At 44.4% G+C, this 21,799-nt stretch overlaps 1 protein-coding gene across 1 annotated transcript; it reads right to left on the reverse strand.

Annotated features, from left to right (window-relative positions):
- Nucleotides 1-887: 887 nt before the first annotated feature.
- Nucleotides 888-21,661, reverse strand: LOC116352901 (uncharacterized protein KIAA0754). The gene is made up of 11 exons (XM_031786926.1): nucleotides 21,491-21,661; nucleotides 13,577-13,642; nucleotides 12,795-12,815; nucleotides 12,406-12,684; nucleotides 9,994-10,114; nucleotides 9,536-9,711; nucleotides 8,480-8,619; nucleotides 7,815-7,962; nucleotides 7,164-7,345; nucleotides 6,971-7,060; nucleotides 888-6,816 (listed from the first exon to the last, which is right to left on the reverse strand). Exons 2-11 carry the CDS (start codon nucleotides 13,626-13,628, stop codon nucleotides 5,923-5,925), a joined length of 2,103 nt encoding a protein of 700 aa, XP_031642786.1. The 5' UTR covers nucleotides 13,629-13,642; nucleotides 21,491-21,661; the 3' UTR covers nucleotides 888-5,922.
- Between the last annotated feature and the right edge of the window lie 138 nt (nucleotides 21,662-21,799).

Raw genomic sequence — 21,799 nt, forward strand, 5'->3', positions numbered from 1 at the left:
TAGGTTATGAATGTAGAAAAACAAGACTAACGTATCTAAAACAAGTGTCAGTATCCTAATGGGGGTAGATACCCAGGGGCTTCAGGACTTAACAGGATGGGTTAACTGCACAATGATGTTACCTTTGGCCCATCTATAAATACTGTGGTCATGCATCCACAGCTGTGACACTGTCTGCAGTCCAAATGTCACCCTATTCCCTATATAGTGCACTACTTCTGACCAGGGCCCATGTAGGGAATAAGGTGCCATTTGGGACGTATCTATTGTGGCATGGGTATGGGAGCAATGTAGAGGAAGGGGGGGGGGACACACACAGGGTGACACTGGAGAGTGTGACACTGTGGGAGAACAACTATGTGTGACATTGAGTGAGATGACTGACGTGGAGGTGGGCCGCAAGACAGCGTGGCGGGTGGGTGTGGCCAGGGAGGACGTCCACAGGGGGGAGACTCCAACGGGACCAGTAACGGTCTCTGGACTATCCCTGAAGGGAGGGGCCATCTTGGCCTGTACACTGTTACATTTACAGAGACCAAGGCTTCCTCAGTGAGCGCGGCCATTAGTATGATATCTTACACTATGCACGGTGTGCCAGATAGACAGCTAGGAGAAAAGTGCTCCACGAAATGAGATCGTAAAATCTAAGTGCACACACGTTATGGCCTGCCTGCCTACCCGAATAACATTAGGACAAATTCAAAGCTTTGGAAAAGTACAGAATCAATGACAAGGAAAGGACACTAGATATTTTTCTCATAATCTTTTGTTTATTCTTCGTATATTTTTTTAGACATGAAACAAAGAAAATAACACCTTTCCTTTACAAAACGCCTGTGTGTCGTGTTGTGAAAAAAGGGAGGAGGGAGATCAACAGACTACAGAGCGCTACACACTCCATCACAGCAGAAGGAGTAAACAGACAGAACCAGGGCAGAGAGAGATCACTCACATAGTGCAAGGAACGCCAATGAGAACACTGGAGTGAATTTGGGGGGGGGGGGGGGTCTGTCCCAGCCAGGGGGGAATTGAACCCACAACCTTCTGGTCCCAAGACCCAGACACTAACCAACCATTCCAAATAGAGTTGACTCACTAGGAGTTGGGTTTGTTACATTACCCCCTCTTTTGCGAAGAGCTATAATACAGTAGTGGTATAAAACATGTCAAATTCATCCACATGCACATCTCAGTTCCACTTCAGGAGGGCTAGATCTCAAATACTGTTTGAGGCTTTGGCAGCCATTTTGAATTCAACCTGCTGTTTACATACAAACAGTGCCACTGAATTCCCAAGTTGTACAACAGTTACTGTCTCACCAAGTTACACAATACACTTCAATATGTTATTCATCTCATGCTAATGCACATTCAAATAAACCCTGACAACCAAATACCAAGCAACTAGGTCATTTATCACTCTTCCAATCATGACTGAGTGTCTGAGTGCTTTATATGAAACACTTCCTGTCCTGACTACAATTTTCTGTATCTCCTGACTGTGTTGTGTCTATATATACAGTACAGTAGACCTATAAGGTAGTCAGGTCTGCACATAGTACTTTACCTCTGTTTAGTCTGAGCCCTACATCATATAAACCAAACGGTGCCTCTTGGAGTGTATTTATAGAATATAGGCTGACTAGCCATTGAATATTTGATTTCATATTTGAGGCACTAAATCAAAGATGAGAGTCATCCTGTATAGAGCACCTCAGAGGTGCAGGTTTGTGTGATGTTAACCACATACTGAGTCTGGACAAACACAGAGAGTTTTCTAAACAAATGTTAGATGATAAGCAGATCATTGAGGACAATAATTTCTAAGCATGGATATGTGACGTCGACATACAGCTGAAATTGTGATTTTCTTTTCTCATTGCACACACATAGGCTAGAGTCTTATACCTAGACACAGATACAAAATTATGTGTCACACGCACACAACACGGGCACGCACAACACACTCACTCAGGTACGATCACACACACACGCACACACACACACACACACACAAACAAAGACACACACACACACACACACGTTAGGATGAAGATAACACTATGACTGATCAATCCTCCAAACACACACAGACAAAGACACAGACACACACACACACACACACACACACACACGTTAGGATGAAGATAACACTATGACTGATCAATCCTCCAAACACACACAGACAAAGACACAGACACACACACACACACACACACACACGTTAGGATGAAGATAACACTATGACTGATCAATCCTCCAAACACACACAGACAAAGACACAGACACACACACACACACACAGACGTTAGGATGAAGATAACACTATGACTGATCAATCCTCCAAACACACACACACAGACACACACAAACGTTAGGATGAAGATAACACTATGACTGATCAATCCTCCACACACACACACACACACACACACACACACACAAACGTTAGGATGAAGATAACACTATGACTGATCAATCCTCCACACACACACACACACACACACACACACACACACACACACACACACACACACACACACACACACACACACACACACACACACACACACACACACACACACACACGTTAGGATGAAGATAACACTATGACTGATCAATCCTCCACACACACACACACACACACAGACAGCTTTTATAAAAGCAGAAAAATGTGAATAATAATAATACTGTCTTTGAGGTGGATCATGTGGACATGCTGCAATAAACACCTTTATCTTTAAAGTGACATAGATCATTCTGTATTTTTTAAATATATATATATATAAGTTATGTAAGGGTGTTATACTGTGAGTGTTATCATCATAGGGTTGAAAGAGTACTAATAAAAGTTAATCCAATCAAAATATTTTAGAGATCTATTCGAAGATCTGTGATGCGGAAAAATATGCACTTATTCAGTTGTGTTTACCATTTTCAGTTGTTCAAGTTAGTATTTTATAAGTTAGTGAAGATTAGTGTGTGTGTACAGTATATTCAATAATCAGCATGTAGGCTTTGCACAGGTGAGAAATTAGATTAGCTTTTTTATATCATCAAGTATAATACAACGGCCATTCTATACACTAAACACATTCAACCTTTGAGAGGAGACTTTTAAAACCTTACACATGCAATATTTACAATGCTGAACCTCGTCAGCAGCGTCATAAGGGAGTGTTTGTGTGTGTGTTTGTGTTTGTGTGTGTGTGTGTGTGTGCAGAAACAGCTAAACACTGCTTTTAGTATTGCCTAAATGGGTGTTATGGCTCCACACAACAGAGCTTGACGAGCAATGCGATCGAGATTGAGATTGAGATCGAGATTGAGATTGAGATCGTGATTGAGATTGTGATTGAGATCGTGATTGAGAGTGGGGCCAAATCTCTTCAGTGGTATAATTTTACATAATCATTGACCTTTTATCACTTACATCAGTTGATTGACAATATAGCAAAGAATTTAGGCACCTCAAACACTAAAGTATTCATACTGTATTCATCATGATTCATATACTGTACTAATCATAACATCTATATCACTATCTTACCATATGGCTTTTAACTTTCATTTTATTCTCATATTCATTTTAGCATTAAAAAACGTCTTAGAATTGTGGAAGTGTTTAGAAAGAGAAAGGCCATCGTTTGAAGTTGAATGTACTTTCTATGTGTTCCAACAACTGATTGATGGGTTGGTTAATTTAACACGGCTCCTATTTGTGCTTCTCTTAAAAATCCTAAATGCTTTTAGATGTAGTCCACTGAACTCAATGTACCATTCATGGTGTTTGTCACGACGGTCAGTTAAAACACTGAGGTAGCGATGTCTTTTGTTAAGCAAAATGTATCTGCACACCTCCTCCTGTAACACATAGCGGCTACAGGAGTTTTAACCACCAGCGAAGTCTTATTGCCCTGTAAATCTAGGCTAGAGCAACATAGCTTCAAGCAACTAAAGACAGATGGTGTCATGGCACAGTCCTGGAGATGGTGGTACAGTGAGTTAATAGTTAGTGAAGTTCTCGCAGGACCTTTTTAGGGCAGTCAGAGAGACCAATGGCAATTGGGTAGGCTATTAGAACACATCAACCCATGATTTGACATCATATCCAGTGCTGTGGATGGATGCTAGTGGGTTAATTTGTGAAGTGTCTGTCTTAGGCTGGAGCAAATAACCAGAACTACATGTATACTGTACTGTGAGATCACCATACTAGGCATCAGAGCCGTGGAACACATCTACAGTTGGCCTCCAGTATGTAGTTCATAGACAACTGTAATGCATGTAGATGTGTGTAGGCAAGGAATAGTCTGACATGGGTCTGTTCTATTATCTCAGGGAAGACTATACTTTCATACTGTACTTTTATAAGTCATCATGGGGTATAAAGGCTGACCCATAATCTATAAATGAGAAGTCAAGAGGGCAGGACCTACAGTAAAACTACATCTATCGGCCAGATGAAACCATGCCATAATACTGTACTTCACCACCTGCTGCAAGCAAGAGAGGAAGAAAAAGTGGGAGTACAGAAGGAAGGAAGGACAGAAGGAAGGACAGAAGTGAACATAGAGGAGGAAGGATTCCTTTTTTAAATGTTAGGACTAAGCCAATGACATCACTCATCAGACCCCTCCTCTTCTCCCTCTCCCACTCTCATAGTTGTAGTCAGCAGAATAACAATCAGCACTACATTTCCCAAGATTCACTGGGGATTGCTTAAAGTGCTGAGGTGTGTCCTTGGGGTCTTCAGGTGCTGGGGTGAGGTCAAGGATCAAAACAAGCTTTTTCTCTTCGATTAATCTGATTCTAGAGATCCACTGGGACAGTCAGAGTTGGCCAACACCTTATAACAAATGCAGCCTCTCAAGTAGTTGGGAGCACAATCACATGAGACCATCCATTTTAAACAAAAGTTAGACTTAGTTTAGCAGAAGGTATTGATGTTAGAGTTCAGCATTCAGGTATTAGTGTTGCTGGGATAATGCCATGCTCTTTTGTATCAGGATGTTTCATCATTCAAGCTTTCTAGATGTTTCTATAGGACGGCAGAGGACCAGCAGGAAAATTCCAGAAAATTCCAGGTTTCAGGAAAACGTATAGAGAATGTCACAAGGATATTGAAGGAATCCAGTCCAGTTTGATAGAAAGTTGATTTAAATTCATCCAGTTTGACGAGAACGTTATGTCATAGTCACTTTTATAAGTCCTTGGGGGGGGGCTAAATCATGTCATTGGTTTCATCATATGAGATGTAAAAAATGTCCGTTGCAAATTTATGAGCTGTTCGTGCTTTCGTTTTGGTCTGTTTTTCCACATGCTGAGATTAGAGCAGGCATCATCAAAGGTTTTATCATTCCACAAATGGAGTAGGTGGTCAGAGATGAAGTTGAATTAGATTGAGTCATGTTCACTTGCCATTCTAAAGTTCCTATATCTTTGTAAAAGGGTGTGGAACCATTCTGCACACCTGAAAGTAAAACATATCTAAAGTAGCTAGGTTTAACATTTACTTGTAAACTCTGCAACTGATTTTGTTGGCAGACCGGCAGTCATGCTCTAGTTTACACACTAAAAAAGAGTATGCAGCATAGAAATGTAAAAAAGAAACAACAACAGCTAAAACGTCTGACAAAATGGACTCGCTTGCTTATATTTCCTATCTTGTGAAAAGTATCTGTGAATTGAAAAAAGTATCTCAAAGATAATGTTAGTGTTAGGTACAGGTGAGTTAGCTATCATAACAACCTACAGCATGTTTGAGCATTAGAAGTGTTAAATCTAAGTCCCAGCCTCGATAGTAGCAGTGATTTCTTCCTTATTTGGTAAGGGGGGTGTTCGATTGTCTGTCTACAGTGGTGGAGGAGAATACGATAATGGATCTGTGGGGTTTCCCTTGGAGGAGTGCAGGGACTGTTCTCAGGTTGCGGTGGTGGCGTTGTTTTCCTCAGCTGGGGCGTCCATTTTGGCCTCAAGGGCTGGACTACTTGGGGCGGTCACCTCCACCTCAGGGGTTTTAGGCGGGGTTGCCTTGGCGACAGGACTTTCGATCAGACCCACTGGGGCCAGAGCAGTGTTAGGTTTGGATTCAGGTGCTGGTGGTTCGGGTGTGCCATTGGTGGTCGGAGCAGGTTCAGGGCTCAGCATTGGGGTTGGGATCGGAGTCTGGATTGATGTCACAGGCTTTTGGGATTCCGGGGTTGGTGTCACCGGCTTGGGGAGTTCGGGGGCTGGTGTCACCAGCTTGGCGGGTTCGGGGGTTGATGGTTGGGGTGCAGTTGGTTTGGAGACAGGGGTCAGGGGTGGGGTTGGCTTAGGGGACACCGGGCTTGGAGACACAGCAATAGGTGTTTTGGCTGGTTCAGGTGTTTTCAATTCAGGTGTTTTCGGATCAGGAGTTTTCAAATCAGGAGTTTTGGTTGGTTCAGGTGTTTTCAATTCAGGTATTTTCGGTTCAGGAGTTTTGGCTGGTTCAGGTGTTTTGGCAATGGGGCTTGGAGCCTGCTTGGAGACCGGGCTTGGGATTGGGCTGAGTTTGGTCTCAACGGGTTTGGTTATGGTCAACTTTGGTTCAGGAGCTGGTTCAGGGATTTTGTTGATTTTGGTAACCGGGCTAGGTTTGGTAACCGGGGGTGGGCTTGGCTTGGTTTCTGGGACGAAGGCAACACTCTCAGTCTCAGCCTCTGATTCTGGAATCTGGTCGGGGACGTCAGTGTCAGTGTCCAATGGGAGGCCAGTGGTGTTAAACTCCACCCCTGAGTCACTGGTCTCCAGGTTACCACATGCCACCTCCTTGGATGACACCTCCAGACCCTGCAGTCAGAGGGTCGAGGTCAGGGTGAAGACAGGAGAGAAGGTGAGGAAGAGCAAGGAGATATTAACAGCTATTTTGACAGTATTCCCCTTCCGTTGTTATCATTCATTCCCTCAACTCGACAGAAATAACCACTGCTTCACTAATACTTACTTTAATGTCCACCTCAGTGCTCTGAGACTTCTCTGTGATGTCGATGGACTGGGCTATAGACTCCTCAAACTGAGTAATGTTCTTCACCACCTGGAAACCACACATACATGTCATGTCAAGTGCTGAGCATCATATAGGGAACAGGGTGCCATTTGAGACAGCACCAGTGCCTGTGTCTGTGTCTGTGTGGTACCTGTCTGAAGGCATCTCCCTCGTCCTCCTTGCCTGCGTTTTGGGCAATCTTCTCGATGGCTCGGGCCTTGGCTGCCCTCTTCTTCTGCTTGACCAGGCAGGACAGCAGACACACCAACAGCAGGAGAACCAGGAAGCCCACCAGTGCTATGATTGCCACGTAGAGGGACGGCAGCTTGTAGGCTGGAGAGAGGGGAGGGGAAGGGAGAGTAGGCAGAAGGGAGAAAGAGGGGAGGGAGAGAATATAGAGGGGGAGTGTGGTGAAGGGGAGATAGGGGAGAGACAGAGGAGGTGAGAGATACACAGAGAAGAGAGAGAGGTAAAGGGAGAGGAGATAGAGGCGGGAGAGAGGAGAGGGGGTGAGAAGGAGACAGGTGAGAGGAGAAAGAGGTGAAGGGAGGAAAGGAGAGATAATGTTAATAAATTATTCCTTGGTATCAGTACATCATTGACATTCCAACCCCTGACCCTCCCATCTCCTCACCCTCCACCGCCTGATAGATGTAAGACACCCGATTGGTTTCCAGTTGGTCGATGACCCTGAGCTGGCCAACTCCACCCATCCATCCCCCTCTCCATCTCCTTCATCCTCCCATCCCTCTCTCCTCCTCTCCTCTGTTCGCCTCTCCTCCCTTCATCCCCCTCTCCTCACCCTCCACTTCCAGGTAGACGTTGGACACAGGAAACCCCAGTATGTCCGTGACCTTGAACTGTCCGACGTCGCTGGCCTTGACCTGGTCCAGGATGACCACAGACGGATCCAGAGACATCCGCCCCACCAGATCCAGGTCTGCTGGCACCTAACATCAACCAAGAGCCATGGTCGGTTCAAAAGTTCAATCACTTTACTTCAACATTGTAAGACAACTTTTATTATTGGCAAATAAAAGTAAATCACTTGGATATAAATGTTTGGTAACACTTTACTTCAAGCCAACAGGTATAATGCATTATAAGACTTTTTTTATAATACTTTTTTTTTTATTTTTATTTTTTAAATTTTTTTACCTTTATTTAACCTTTATTTAACCAGGCAAGTCAGTTAAGAACAAATTCTTATTTTCAATGACGGCCTAGGAACAGTGGGTTAACTGCCTGTTCAGGGGCAGAACGACAGATTTATACCTTGTCAGCTCGGGGATTTGAACTTGCAACCTTTCAGTTACTAGTCCAACACTCTAACCACTAGGCTACCCTGCCGCTACCCTGCCGCCTTCTCATAAGCACATATAAGTGATAATGTATTATTACCATCCCACAGTGTGCTATAGGGATTAGGATAGTATTTGAGTGATTTTAAATCAGCCGTTCCAGTACCTTTAACCGTCCCCCGTCCATGATCTGTCTGGTTTTTAAGTCGTAGTCGGGCGTGTAGAACAGACGCACCATGGAGGCATTCAGTATCAGGTTGATCTTCAGGGTGCCAGCGTACGGCAGCTTCACAAAGTTCTGGTGTTCTGGGAGACAGAGGGACAGAGGGACAGAGGGACAGAGGGAGAGAGAGAGAGAGAGACAGAGACAGAGGGGGAGAGAGACAGAGACAGAGACAGAGGGAGAGACAGAGACAGAGGGAGAGACAGAGGGAGAGAGAGACAGAGACAGAGAGAGAGATAGAGGGACAGAGAGAGAGATAGAGACAGAGACAGAGGGGGAGAGAGACAGAGAGAGAGACAGAGACAGAGGGGGAGAGAGACAGAGACAGAGGGAGAGAGAGACAGAGACAGAGAGAGACAGAGAGAGACAGAGACAGAGAGAGGGAGAGAGACAGAGAGAGACAGAGACAGGGACAGAGAGAGAGACAGAGGGAGAGAGAGAGAGAGAGACAGAGAGAGAGACAGAGGGACAGAGAGAGAGACAGATACAGAGACAGAGACAGAGGGGGAGAGAGAGATAGAGAGAAGAAGAGAGAGGGGGGAAAAGCGAGAGGGGGCATTTAACAAACAACACATTTTGGAACACAATACGCAAAATAGATAACTCACTTCAGAAAATCACATCCATTTAAAGCTGCAACTCTTAATGGTGAAACTGCCACGTCTGTTCGCAATATTACAACAAAGAAGAAGTTACTGCAAAAAAACACTGTTTTTTCCCCTCTGACATTATTGCACGTGCGATAGAAGAGCAGAATATGTACTGCAAATGTTTTACCAGGTTGTGCGGCTCTCCTCACCTCTGCTTCGCCAAACAAAACAAATACAATAACAACAGCGCTGGGGAGGACAATTGCACTGATCCCCTACTGCGGATTCCATCTTTAAACCCATTGATGACTAACATTACAGCGAACTTGCAGCAGGTTGGAAAAAAATATAGAAAAGCCAAGGTCAAGGTTGGCCACAGAAGGTAGAGGGAGGATTAAAACAAATGTACCTTTGACATTTAGGCAGACCTTCCTCATGATCTTCAGGTTTGTGTCTCTGACGGTGTAGCTTCCCTCATCGGCGCCTGTCACGGCGTTGAGGGTGATCCGGTGCTCATTGACACTCAGGCGCCCCTGGTACCCATCTCTGGAGAGCCCTCCCCGGGTCATCAGCACCAGGGGCGGCCTGGAGGGTTAATGGAGAACCATGATAGAACTTGCTATCAAAACAGTCATGATATTGATCAGAATAACAGAATGACATAATGTAACGATAATTATCATATTGATAATGTTATCGCGATAACCATGCTACTATCATGACAGCCACAATAGTATCACAATATCACGATTCCGTGATATTATCGCAATAACCACAACATCGTGATAATCAATGTTGATGGGAGACAGTAAATCCTCCTTTGCGGAAAGCAGAGAAGTTTACATTTTGACAGAGAAACAACTGTACCTGGAGGTCAGGTTGGCCTCCACAGCACTGGGCTTATACTCCAGGGTGATGGGAGCCTCCACCCCCACCAGCTGGATGTGGTAGTTCTCCCCATACTTAATGTTCTGCTCATTGGAACAGTCTAAAAGACAGAGAAAGGGGTGGGAGAGGCAGGGACAGTTAGATACAGAGAGCAAGAGAAGGAAATGAAGGTATAAAAGGGGAGGACAAGAGAACAGGAAACAGAGAGAGAGAAACAGAAAGGGAAGACAAAAGAATGAGAGAGAACCATGTGAGGAAAACAGAAGAGAATGACAGAGAGGAGAAGAACAAGAGAGAGAAAAGGAGGATAAAGATAGAAGAAAAACAGCAGGGATGGACGGATGGGAGGGATGAATGGACGGATGGGGTGGTTAAATAGCTGCATAATTACTGCCTGGTGTATGCAACATGCTGTTAACAACACACACCTCCTCTCCACACACTGTTAACTCCATATGACGCTGTCAAGGCTCCACACAGCTAGCCAGCTCCACACAGCTAGCCAGCTCCACACAGTTAACTGCATCATTTCATATCAGACAACTGCATTAACTGATATAGCATTCTGATGCACGACTGCAAAGTCAATGACATGGTATAAAACCATTAGTTGTTGCGTGCAGTGTGACTGCAATATAGACAGCCTGGAACGCCAATCCATGCAGATGTCATGACGTTGGCCTGGGGGTAGGTTTATGACAGTCATAAATACCTCTTCCCCCCTTTTTCCTCTCTCTACCCTACTGATGTAACATAGAGATTCTGGGAACATCAGAAGGTGGGGGGAAATGAACTATATTCTGGTAATCCGACCAATTGAACATATGCGGTGGTACTTAATGAATATGATGTCAGTTCGGTTGTCATCTGAGACATTCTCATCAATGATAAGATGAAAACTCTACAGTGGAAAGTCTACACATCAGAGTTATCGGATTCACATGGAATTGTTGTTCAATTTAAATGTTTGAATGAAATTATTCTACTCTGGAAGGGATGAAATGTGATTTTAGCTTCTAAAATGTGAGATTTGGGTTTTCATAAGGTAGGGCTCTGCTCAATCAGTGGCCCGCCTCTGTGAAGGGACATAGGCTATACAACTTTTTAAACACGCCTTTTCTCCCTCCTATATTAAGCCTTGACGACAATATAACCTCCTGTTCCGAGGATGTGAGGACGATTGTCCAATGGTTCAGATAATAACTACAGAACGAAGCCAACATCAGCGTGAGCTTTGGTTGCGAATGGTATGAACTCTTATTCACTACAGAAGTGATACCTCCTAGCCGTTGAGTTAGCAACAGCAGCTGCAAATGCAGGTTAGGAAGGAACAGACAGAGTATCAGAGTATCTACCACACAACGACGTTACTACAACGTATCCAATTTACCAGCAGAGACATTCTTCAAAGGACAAAGGACTCGGTTGGGCAACACGGCCTTCCATCTACCACCAACCTACCGAAGCGCAGCTCAGAGTAAATATTTATTGCAATAAACTGCGTATTCCTCATCCCATTACAGTCAGATACTTAGTGCTGTTCAGAACATTGCTGCTGCGCTAGCCAATAGGAATGTACTACACTAATACAGCAGTGCTCATGTGTAGCTGTAAAAGGCTTGGCCTGTTGACCGAACTGACAACATGATTAAATCACGAAATGAGCGGAAACAAGCTGTGTCTAGACTGAGACGGACAGATGATTTGAAGCGCACACAGACACGGTAGCAGGGCAGCATGTTTGAGAGAGAACACCAGTATCAATTTAGTCCTAACGATTTAGACTGAGTCAAGACTCCAAAACTCAATGTAAAACGCACAGTATGTCTGCATCCCAAATGGTACTAAGTGACCTATTTAGTACTTTTAACCAGGGCCCATGGGGGTGCAAACTATGGTGTCTGACGATGAAGGTCTTCCAACCGTCCAACCCTCCTCCCAGAGAGCATCTTTCCTACTTCCAACCTTCCTACCAGAGAGCATCTTTCCTACTTCCAACCCTCCTCCCAGAGAGCATCTTTCCTACTTCCAACCCTCCTCCCAGAGAGCATCTTTCCTACTTCCAACCCTCCTCCCAGAGAGCAACTTTCCTACTTCCAACCTTCCTACCAGAGAGCATCTTTCCTACTTCCAACCCTCCTCCCAGAGAGCAACTTTCCTACTTCCAACCTTCCTACCAGAGAGCAACTTTCCTACTTCCAACCTTCCTCCCAGAGAGCAACTTTCCTTCTTCCAACCACCCTCCCAGAGAGCAACTTTCCTTCTTCCAACCCACCTCCCAGAGACAACTTTCCTTCTTCCAACCCCCCTCCCAGAGACAACCTTCCTTCTTCCAACCCCCCTCCCAGAGATAACTTTCCTTCTTCCAACCCCCCTCCTCGGACCCCATACCTCTGACGATGAGTGTGATGCGTCGGACCTCTTCCGGCTGTTCGTTGTTCTTCACCGAGTACGTCCCCTCGTCCCCCTCGCCCACGTTCGCTAGGATCAGGTGACTGAGCTGACTGTTGAGCTTGGCACGGTTACCGACCACGGACCCACCCCGCATCAGGACCACCTCAACCCCCGCCTTGGCATTACTGGGCTGGAACAAAACCTCTGCAGCCAGGGAGGGCAGCAGCAGATGGAAGTCCTCCCCAAAGAACATGGTCTTCTGGGAGTCTTCTTTACCTGGGAGGTGGTGGGAGGGTATGTTTAACATTTCTACCGAAATGCATCACTAAACTTAGTGCAATATCAGAACTAATGATGCATTGATAACAGATGGCAGGGATGCTTACCTTTCAAAGGGGCCGACAGAGCTACGGACAAAGAGAAAAGAGGTTGGTGATATTTCATATTTATGCATAGAAATGTAATTCATCAAATATGTTAGATATGTGACCGATAACTATACACACACACACTGATCTGGACACACACACTACTTGGACACACACACACTTATCTGGACACACACACACTGTTATGGACACACACACTTATCTGGACACACACACTACTCTGGACTCACACACACTACTCTGGACACACACTACTCTGGACACACACACTACTCTGAACACACACACACACTACTCTGGACACACACACACTACTCTGGACACACACACTGATCTGGACACACACTACTCTGGACACACACACTGTTCTGGACACACACACACTGATCTGGACACACACACTACTCTGGGGACACACACACTACTCTGGACACACACACACTACTCTGGACACACACACACTACTCTGGACACACACACACTACTCTGGACACACACACTGTTCTGGACACACACACACTGATCTGGACACACACACTACTCTGGGGACACACACACTACTCTGGACACACACACACTACTCTGGACACACACACACTACTCTGGACACACACACACTACTCTGGACACACACACTACTCTGGAAACACACACTACTCTGGAAACACACACTACTCTGGACACACACACTACTCTGGAAACACACACTACTCTGGACACACACACTGTTCTGAACACACACACTGTTCTGGACACACAGTACTCTGGACACGACGTACCTGAGCAGAGCAGCAAGCTCAGCATCACCACACTGACTGTCTTCATCTTCATCAGATCTCCTGGCTCTGGAAAGAAGGAGAGATGAAGGGAAGAGAAGATAAAGGAAATGTAGAGTACAAACAAAAATTGTGTTTGATAAGTGGCACATTAGAAGAGAATGCCACTCCATCTCTCTCTGTCACCTTTACATCCTCTTCTCCTCCCTCAGTTGTTCTTTCTGTTTCTCCATCTGATTGTGTTTGTCTGGGTGTAGGTGAGGGAGGTGCCCCCTTAGCTAATTCATAGATAATGATAGAATGTTGTGGTGGTGACATCATCGCATGAAGTGGAGCCGAGAGGATGTCCTTTGGATCACTTAGCTTGTCTGACTTCACCAGAGGAGTGAATGCAGTGTGTGTGTGTGTGAATGCAGTGTGTGTGTGTGTGTGTGTGTGTGTGTGTGTATGTGTGTGTGTGTGTGTGTGTGTGTGTGTGTGTGTGTGTGTGTGTGTGTGTGTGTGTGTGTGTGTGTGTGTGTGTGTGTGTGTGTGTGTGTGTGTGTGTGTGTGTGTGTTCCTCTGATATCTTTGAAAAAATACATCTTTCCCCCCTTCCATCATGAACACAATCCACCAAACCAGTAAATGGTTCCCAATTCAATTGTTGATTTACACTACCAAGCTGCAAGCAAGTGGGGCTTTAAGATTGAAATATACATGAACTTATTGCAACAACAACCTGTTCTTGTAATGGTCATCGTCTGATGAGGAAGAATCGGGCCAAGCAAGTGTTCATGATTTTATTAAACTGAACACTAGAACAAAATAGCAAAGTGAATAACCGAAACAGTCCTGTCAGGTGCAGAACACTAAACAGAAAACCACTACCCACAGGTGGGAAAAAGCTGCCTAAGTATGCTTCTCAATCAGGGACAACGATAGACAGCTGCCTCTGATTGAGAACCACTCCCGGCCAAACACAAAGAAATAGAAAACATAGAAATAAAGAAACTAGAATGCCCACCCTAGTCACACCCTGGCCTAACCAAAATAGAGAATAAAAGCCTCTCTATGGCCAGGGCGTGACAATTCTTTTTCATAATCCCTACCCTTTAAAGGCACATTGGAGCTTGTTTGAGTTATTAAACTAGGGGTCTATTCATTAGTGCTCACCGTAGCAAATCAAATCAAATCAAATTTATTTATATAGCCCTTCGTACATCAGCTGATATCTCAAAGTGCTGTACAGAAACCCAGCCTAAAACCCCAAACAGCAAGCAATGCAGGTGTAGAAGCACGGTGGCTAGGAAAAACTCCCTAGAAAGGCCAATACCTAGGAAGAAACCTAGAGAGGAACCAGGCTATGTGGGGTGGCCAGTCCTCTTCTGGCTGTGCCGGGTGGAGATTATAACAGAACATGGCCAAGATGTTCAAATGTTCATAAATGACCAGCATGGTCGAATAATAATAAGGCAGAACAGTTGAAACTGGAGCAGCAGCACAGCACACAAATGTTTTGCAACAGAAACGTTTTGCAAAGACAAGGAGTGTTTCTTATTGGACAAGATCAGGTTAGTCCTACCCGTTTTGGCCTGTTTGGTTCCTGGATAATCCACCCAAGGACACCATAGGCTCCCACTGGATCCCAGACAGGGATTGGTATATTGATTAGGTGTCAGTGAACATGCCTGAATTAAAACAGCCTTCGAATAATGAATGGTAATTGGGACTGGGGGGGGGGGGGGGATCTGGGTAATTGCTTGGCTGGGTTTCAAACAGAGATCCACCCTTTCCTTCCTCAGGACCTTGAGAAGAGGGAAATGTGTTCGTGTACTTGTCTGTGTGCTCGCATGCGTGTGTGTGTGTGTGTGTGTGTGTGTGTGTGTGTGTGTGTGTGTGTGTGTGTGTGTGTGTGTGTGTGTGTGTGTGTGTGTGTGTGTGTGTGTGTGTGTGTGTGTGTGTGTGTGTATGTGTGTCTCAAAATGTGCTGAGTCTGGGAGAATTCTGATGAATTAGAGCATTGAGAGCGTTATGATGATCTGAGCAGCCTCTGGGCGAGGTGTGACTACAGATGAGAGACATCAAGGGAAGAACTAGTCAGGGCTTTTCTGTCCTGTCCTCTTCATTCATACCGAGGGTTTGACAGACAAGGGAATTTAAAACCTGAATATATAGATGATCTTAATTTCAGCCAGTTTTCTACAGCTGGAAAATAATCCTGCAGCAACATGAAATGTGAATTATTTTGTGGATTAAAATGAATGGACATTTTTGTAGGGGTTGATAAATTTTTCGAAAGTCAAAATCAAGTCTGAAATTTCAAAGTGGAAATTACAAACTTCAGAATCAGAATGTGAATGTGTGTGTGTGTGTGTGTGTGTGTGTGTGTGTGTGTGTGTGTGTGTGTGTGTGTGTGTGTGTCTGTGTGTGTGTGTGTATGTGTGTGTGTGTGTGTGTGTAGGTGTGTGTGTAAGAGAGAGAGAGAGAGAGAGAGAGAGAGAGAGAGAGAGAGAGAGAGAGAGAATGTATGTACAAAGCAGGAAGAAGCATTAAGCCATCTGCAGAGACCTGATCTGTTGGCAGGGGCAGAAAACCTGCTGCTCTCATTTGTTAATGAGGACAATTAGCATGTGATAATGTCATAATTCCACAACCACCATCTATCTCTCTCTGCTACAAGACACTCTTATCCAATCTTCTCCTCTCTCTGTTTCTCTCTCTCTCCCAGCCTCTTACACCCTGCACTGGGCATAGAGCCGAGCCACTATCATAGCCTGAAAGCACAGTCATTTGATTACATCTGAACCAAAAGACAGGACACAGCGGAGCCCCAGAGGAGAGGGTCCCTCAGACAACACCAGCAACAACCACACATCAGTTGTGACCCCTTGGTACAGCCATGTTCTGTCTGTATAGGCTGATTCGGCCTGGGACATGACGTTGGGAACGTTGGGAACACCTTGCTGTGTTCTTATTACTGAAGAATTACATGGTAATAAGAACATGTCTTTTCTTAAAACTGCATTGTTGGTTAAGGGCTTGTAAGTAAATATTTCACTGTAAGGTCTACACCTGTTGTATTCAGCATTTCCCTGTTGTATTTGGTGCATGTGACAAATCAAATTGGATTTGATTTGATGTTATATCATAATGTGTGAACACAGGCGTGTGAAACATGTTCATATCTTTGTGTTACTACAGCACATAAGGGGAATTATCTGCACTGTTGTTTTTAGAGGACCTGTGAAGCAGATAATCCAAGATCTTCTACTCCATTTAAGGAGGAAAAAAATGTTTTTCGAATCGTTTGGGGCCAGAAACCTTACAAAAAAAAACAAAAGAAATCACACGTGAAAGGAACATGTGATAAAACACGTGGTTTATGGACACGTGAACACAGGTATAAAGGAATCACACGTGAAAGGAACATGTGATAAAACACGTGGTTTATGGACACGTGAACACAGGTATAAAGGAATCACGTGAAAGGAACATGTGATAAAACACGTGGTTTATGGACACGTGAAAGCTGTCACATGTAAAATAAAAACATTCACATGAGTCAAACATGTAGTTTTCAAACACCTGTGACATACATTTTTTACATGTTGACTAATCACAACGCAGACATGCGAGTCAGACGTGGTTTTAGGACAAATTTGACATGTTTTTCTGTAAAGGAAACAACACCCTGGTGCTCGCCTCACTGGGTTTACAGTGACACACACACACACACACACACACACACACACACACACACACACGCCTCCTCTCCTTTGGGCTTTTAACCATGGGCTGCCGGACTGGACCATCTGCTATCCTTCACTCCCTCCCTCCCTCTTTTCCTCACTTCCTCTTTCTGTATCTCTCTCTCTTTCTGTCACCTATTCACCTAGACTGCTCTATCTGTCACTCTCTCTTCCTTCCTCAGTCCCTCTCTTTCTGTCACCTATTCACCTAGACTGCTCTATCTGTCACTCTCTCTTCCTTCCTCAGTCCCTCTCTATCTGTCACTCTCTCTTCCTTCCTCAGTCCCTCTCTATCTGTCACTCTCTCTTCCTTCCTCAGTCCCTCTCTATCTGTCACTCTCTCTTCCTTCCTCAGTCCCTCTCTATCTGTCACTCTCTCTTCCTTCCTCAGTCCCTCTCTATCTGTCACTCTCTCTTCCTTCCTCAGTCCCTCTCTATCTGTCACTCTCTCTTCCTTCCTCAGTCCCTCTCTATCTGTCACTCTCTCTTCCTTCCTCAGTCCCTCTCTTTCTGTCACCTATTCACCTAGACTGCTCTATCTGTCACTCTCTCTTCCTTCCTCAGTCCCTCTCTATCTGTCACTCTCTCTTCCTTCCTCAGTCCCTCTCTATCTGTCATGTATTTAAATCTCTTTTTACAGCCACCCTCTTTATTTTATTTTCCTGCCTCCCTCTTTCTCTGTTTCTTCCCACATCTCTTATCCTCTTTCCTTCCCTGCATCATCTTCTCATTGATCTTCCAATTTGTCCCTTTCTCTCTTTTTTTCTGTCTGACTCAGCTGTTACTTTCTCTCCTCTCCTGCTTTCTGTCCTTCTATTTTTTCTCATTCTATTTCCTGTTCTGCCTCATGCCATTCTCTCTCTATCCCTCTCGTCTCTCTCTTTATTTCTCATTCTATTTCCTATTCTGCCTCATGCCATTCTCTCTCTATCCCTCTCGTCTCTCTCCTTATTTCTCATTCTATTTCCTATTCTGCCTCATGCCATTCTCTCTCTATCCCTCTCGTCTCTCTCTTTATTTCTCATTCTATTTCCTATTCTGCCTCATGCCATTCTCTCTCTATCCCTCTCGTCTCTCTCTTTATTTCTCATGTCCAGATAAGTGTGTGTGTGTCCAAGTAGTGTGTGTGTCCAGATCAGTGTTCTGCCTCATGCCACTCTCTCTCTATCCCTCTCGTCTCTCTCTTTATTTCTCATTCTATTTCCTGTTCTGCCTCATGCCACTCTTTCTATCCCTCTCTTCTCTCTCTTTATTTCCCATTCTATTTCTGCTATGCCTCCTCTGTCCTTCCCTCTCTTTCTACTTTTCTCCCCTTTTCTCCCTCCCTCTCTTTCTCTTCCTCTCTCTCTCTTTCTCCTCTCATGCCCCCTTTCACCCTCTCCTCCTTCTTATCTTATATAATCTCAGCTCCAGCAGCATCCCACTCTGAACTCAAAGACTGTGTCTGTCTTCATCTGCGATGTGGGATTTGTCCCAAATGGCACCCTATTCACTATGTAGTCCACTACTGTATGTATGACCAGGGTCCATACAGCTCTGATCAACAGTAGGGCACCATATAGGGAATAGGGTGCCATTTGGGACCCAAAATCTGAGTCTCTGGTCACTGAGAAGCGAGAGAGGAGGAGGTATAGACAGGCCTTTGTTGAGCTCCTTTAAAGAGGCGGAAAAGCCTTCAATGGCTGCAGATGCATGAACCCCACAAAGATGTCTCTGTCTGTCCTTCATTCCTTCACATCGTTTCCTTCATTCTCCTTGGCTTACATAACCCCAGCGGTCGGTGAATCTATCCCCTAATACTTCTGTCACTGTAGTGAAGGCTAAGCATCCAGTCAGGCTGCAAGGAAATGCACACCCCAAACACACACACATTAGATACAATACAACACACACACACTTGTCCATAAATCCCGTAGGCACAAACACACATGACCAATATTCACTTCCTCTCTCCCTCTTTCCCTCCTCTCCTCCCTCATCAGAAAATACAATGTTAAATCATGAAGTGTCAGAAAAGCTAAATGTATCACAGAACACTACACAGGCTGAATGTTTACTTTAGGTGGTTTACTGGAGGTCATGGGTTTCTGGTTAGTTAAAATGACAATGGGTGCATCTCAATAGTCCTAAGTTCCCCTCCTTGTCTCCTTTTCTTCATCTGCTCTGATGAGTGTAAAACTACTTGATAGGTGAAAGCAGATTCCCAAAAATACCCATCAACCATATTGCTTTTATCCATCCTGCGGCAAGGAGACAGAGTAAAGAAAGGAGACAAGGGGAAGAAGCCACTTTAGACTGTAGAGATGCAGCCCTGGGCTGCCTGCCTGGAAGTGTTGTGTAAATCAAAATGGATGATGGATGGATGAGGTCTCATATCACACAGACATAGACACAGACATAGACTGACACTTCATTTATCCACCGCCTTCCCTTCTTTAAGTACTATACTAAGTACTAAAAATATTATCTCTATCTCTCTCTCTGTCTAGGTCCATGTCTCGATCTCACTCTATTTCTCTTTCTCCCCCTCTCTCTGTGTAGTTCTCTCTGTCTCTCTTTCTCTCAATCGCTCTCTGTCTTTCTCTCTCTGTGTATTTCTCTATCTCTCAGCCCCCCTCTCAGTTTCTCTCTCCGTCAGTCTCTCTCTCTCATATATGAAAGGAGTGGACAGGTTTCCACCATATTGCATTCACCTGTCAGATCTTGTCAGATCAGAGGTCATGAGGGGGTGCTACAATAAATGTCCTTATCCTCAACTCATCATTGTCTTTCAAGTGAGGACATAGAAAGAGAACTCACAGATGAGATGTAGCTTCATCATTTCCTAATTGTGACAGTTAAAAATAGGCCATTACAGGCACTAGCAATACATCAATCAGCATCACTTCCAGTTTACAGTCTTTCAATAAAAATATATATGTGCCAAATTAGAAAAAACAAATAGGTGTGTAAGGTGTTTTTATCTTAACCAGAACATATTAAGAGAATGGCCAACCAACAGGAACAAGACATGGGAATATTCCCACATCTTTTAATTAAAGCCTCTTTGTACAAGACAAACACGTGTTCATAAAATCCCAACAGATAAACCTCAGAGGATAAAAAGGCTTGAATAGCAGTGAGATACAGGCCAAGGCCATCCCTGAACAGCGATCAGGTGATGACTGATGACCAGCAGCGCACACTGTACTGTACTGTACTGCCATGTACCTGAACTGTTGGCAAATGTAACATGCAGGCAGCGCAGACTCAGGCCACCATATGTCATCAACATATAAGCGGCGGGGGCGACACTGCACAGCACCGGAGTCAGCAGCGCGCCGGTACAGGCTGCAGGAGCACATCGTTCAATTTATAATGGATGGATGCTTTAAAAATAAAGGATTCAGTATAGGCTAAACCATTTAATAATAACAAAAATAGTCCTTCATATTAAGATATACTGATTAGAGACAGGATCCGTAGACCACTCATTTACATTGATTAGGTGTGGATTATGCATGAATAATCTTCCAGGACCAAACTGAGTCATACAATGAATCTCTACATGAATTAACAGGTACTGCGAATTAAGGCGACATATTGCATTCCATGATGGGAATATTCAAGGGTATTTCAAATAACATAGCCTATTGCATATCCCTGTTAGGCTACATTGTTTCAGAGATTTTTTCTTATCATAGGCTATGGCTCAAATTCTGAAGCAATGTCTTACATTAGGCTATAGGCCTAATCTAAATGGTCATAAATAGGGACAGGCATTGGACCGGCACGAGCCTATCCAACCTGTGTAGCCTAATGATTGCACACCTTGTGTGGCATTCTGTAGAGCAGACTGGGAAATTAGCATGGTAATGCATTATTGAATGCGTGTCCCATCATCCCGATGAAGCGCATAGTCTGTTTAATCGCTCCTCCCAATAAACGTGAAACCTAATCACAATTGTTTTACCTTTCATCTTCTCAGGAACAAACACCCCCTGTTTTCATCAAATAAAGCTCTTATCGGATAATAATCGTCTATAACCTAACATCTCAATATGCAGGAAAGCCAACAGACACCCTCACGAGCATCTCACCAAAAACTGCAGAATTTAACCCGTCACGAACCAGGCGGCGAATTTATTTGAAAAATCTCATCACATCCACCACACGTAAGAAATAATTATCCCCTTAGCTCACTTACCTTTAAATTCACACTATCTCCTCCGTATTGACAGAGTAGGCAACGTTATAACGGGATTGCAGGAGGAGAACTATGTTGCCTAACCTATTGATGCATGTATTTCTCTCCCTTCTTGGCGTCACCCTCCCTCTCAACCTCGCCCCCCAAGAGCAGCACTTGACGACTGGGGCTGAACATTTGAAGATGCTCAGAATATGTCGGTTTTTGCTCTCGGTCGGAGCCGCTCGACTATTCTCGGTAAACACCGGATTCGATTGCCCCAAGCAAGGCAATGATTGCTGGTTGTTTGTCTTTTTAACTGGAGGAATT

Source organism: Oncorhynchus kisutch, linkage group LG13 (assembly GCF_002021735.2).
Source record: "Oncorhynchus kisutch isolate 150728-3 linkage group LG13, Okis_V2, whole genome shotgun sequence".
NCBI lineage: Eukaryota > Metazoa > Chordata > Actinopteri > Salmoniformes > Salmonidae > Oncorhynchus > Oncorhynchus kisutch.

Excerpts from the sequence above, each read along its gene's own strand:
- LOC116352901 (XM_031786926.1), bottom strand. The coding sequence starts at position 13,628 with ATGAAGATGAAGACAGTCAGTGTGGTGATGCTGAGCTTGCTGCTCTGC. Across the intron at positions 12,685-12,794 it reads TCTGTCGGCCCCTTTGAAAG|GTAAAGAAGACTCCCAGAAG; the intron begins GTAAGCATCCCT and ends ACCACCTCCCAG. Across the intron at positions 8,620-9,535 it reads GGTCTGCCTAAATGTCAAAG|AACACCAGAACTTTGTGAAG; the intron begins GTACATTTGTTT and ends TCTGTCTCCCAG.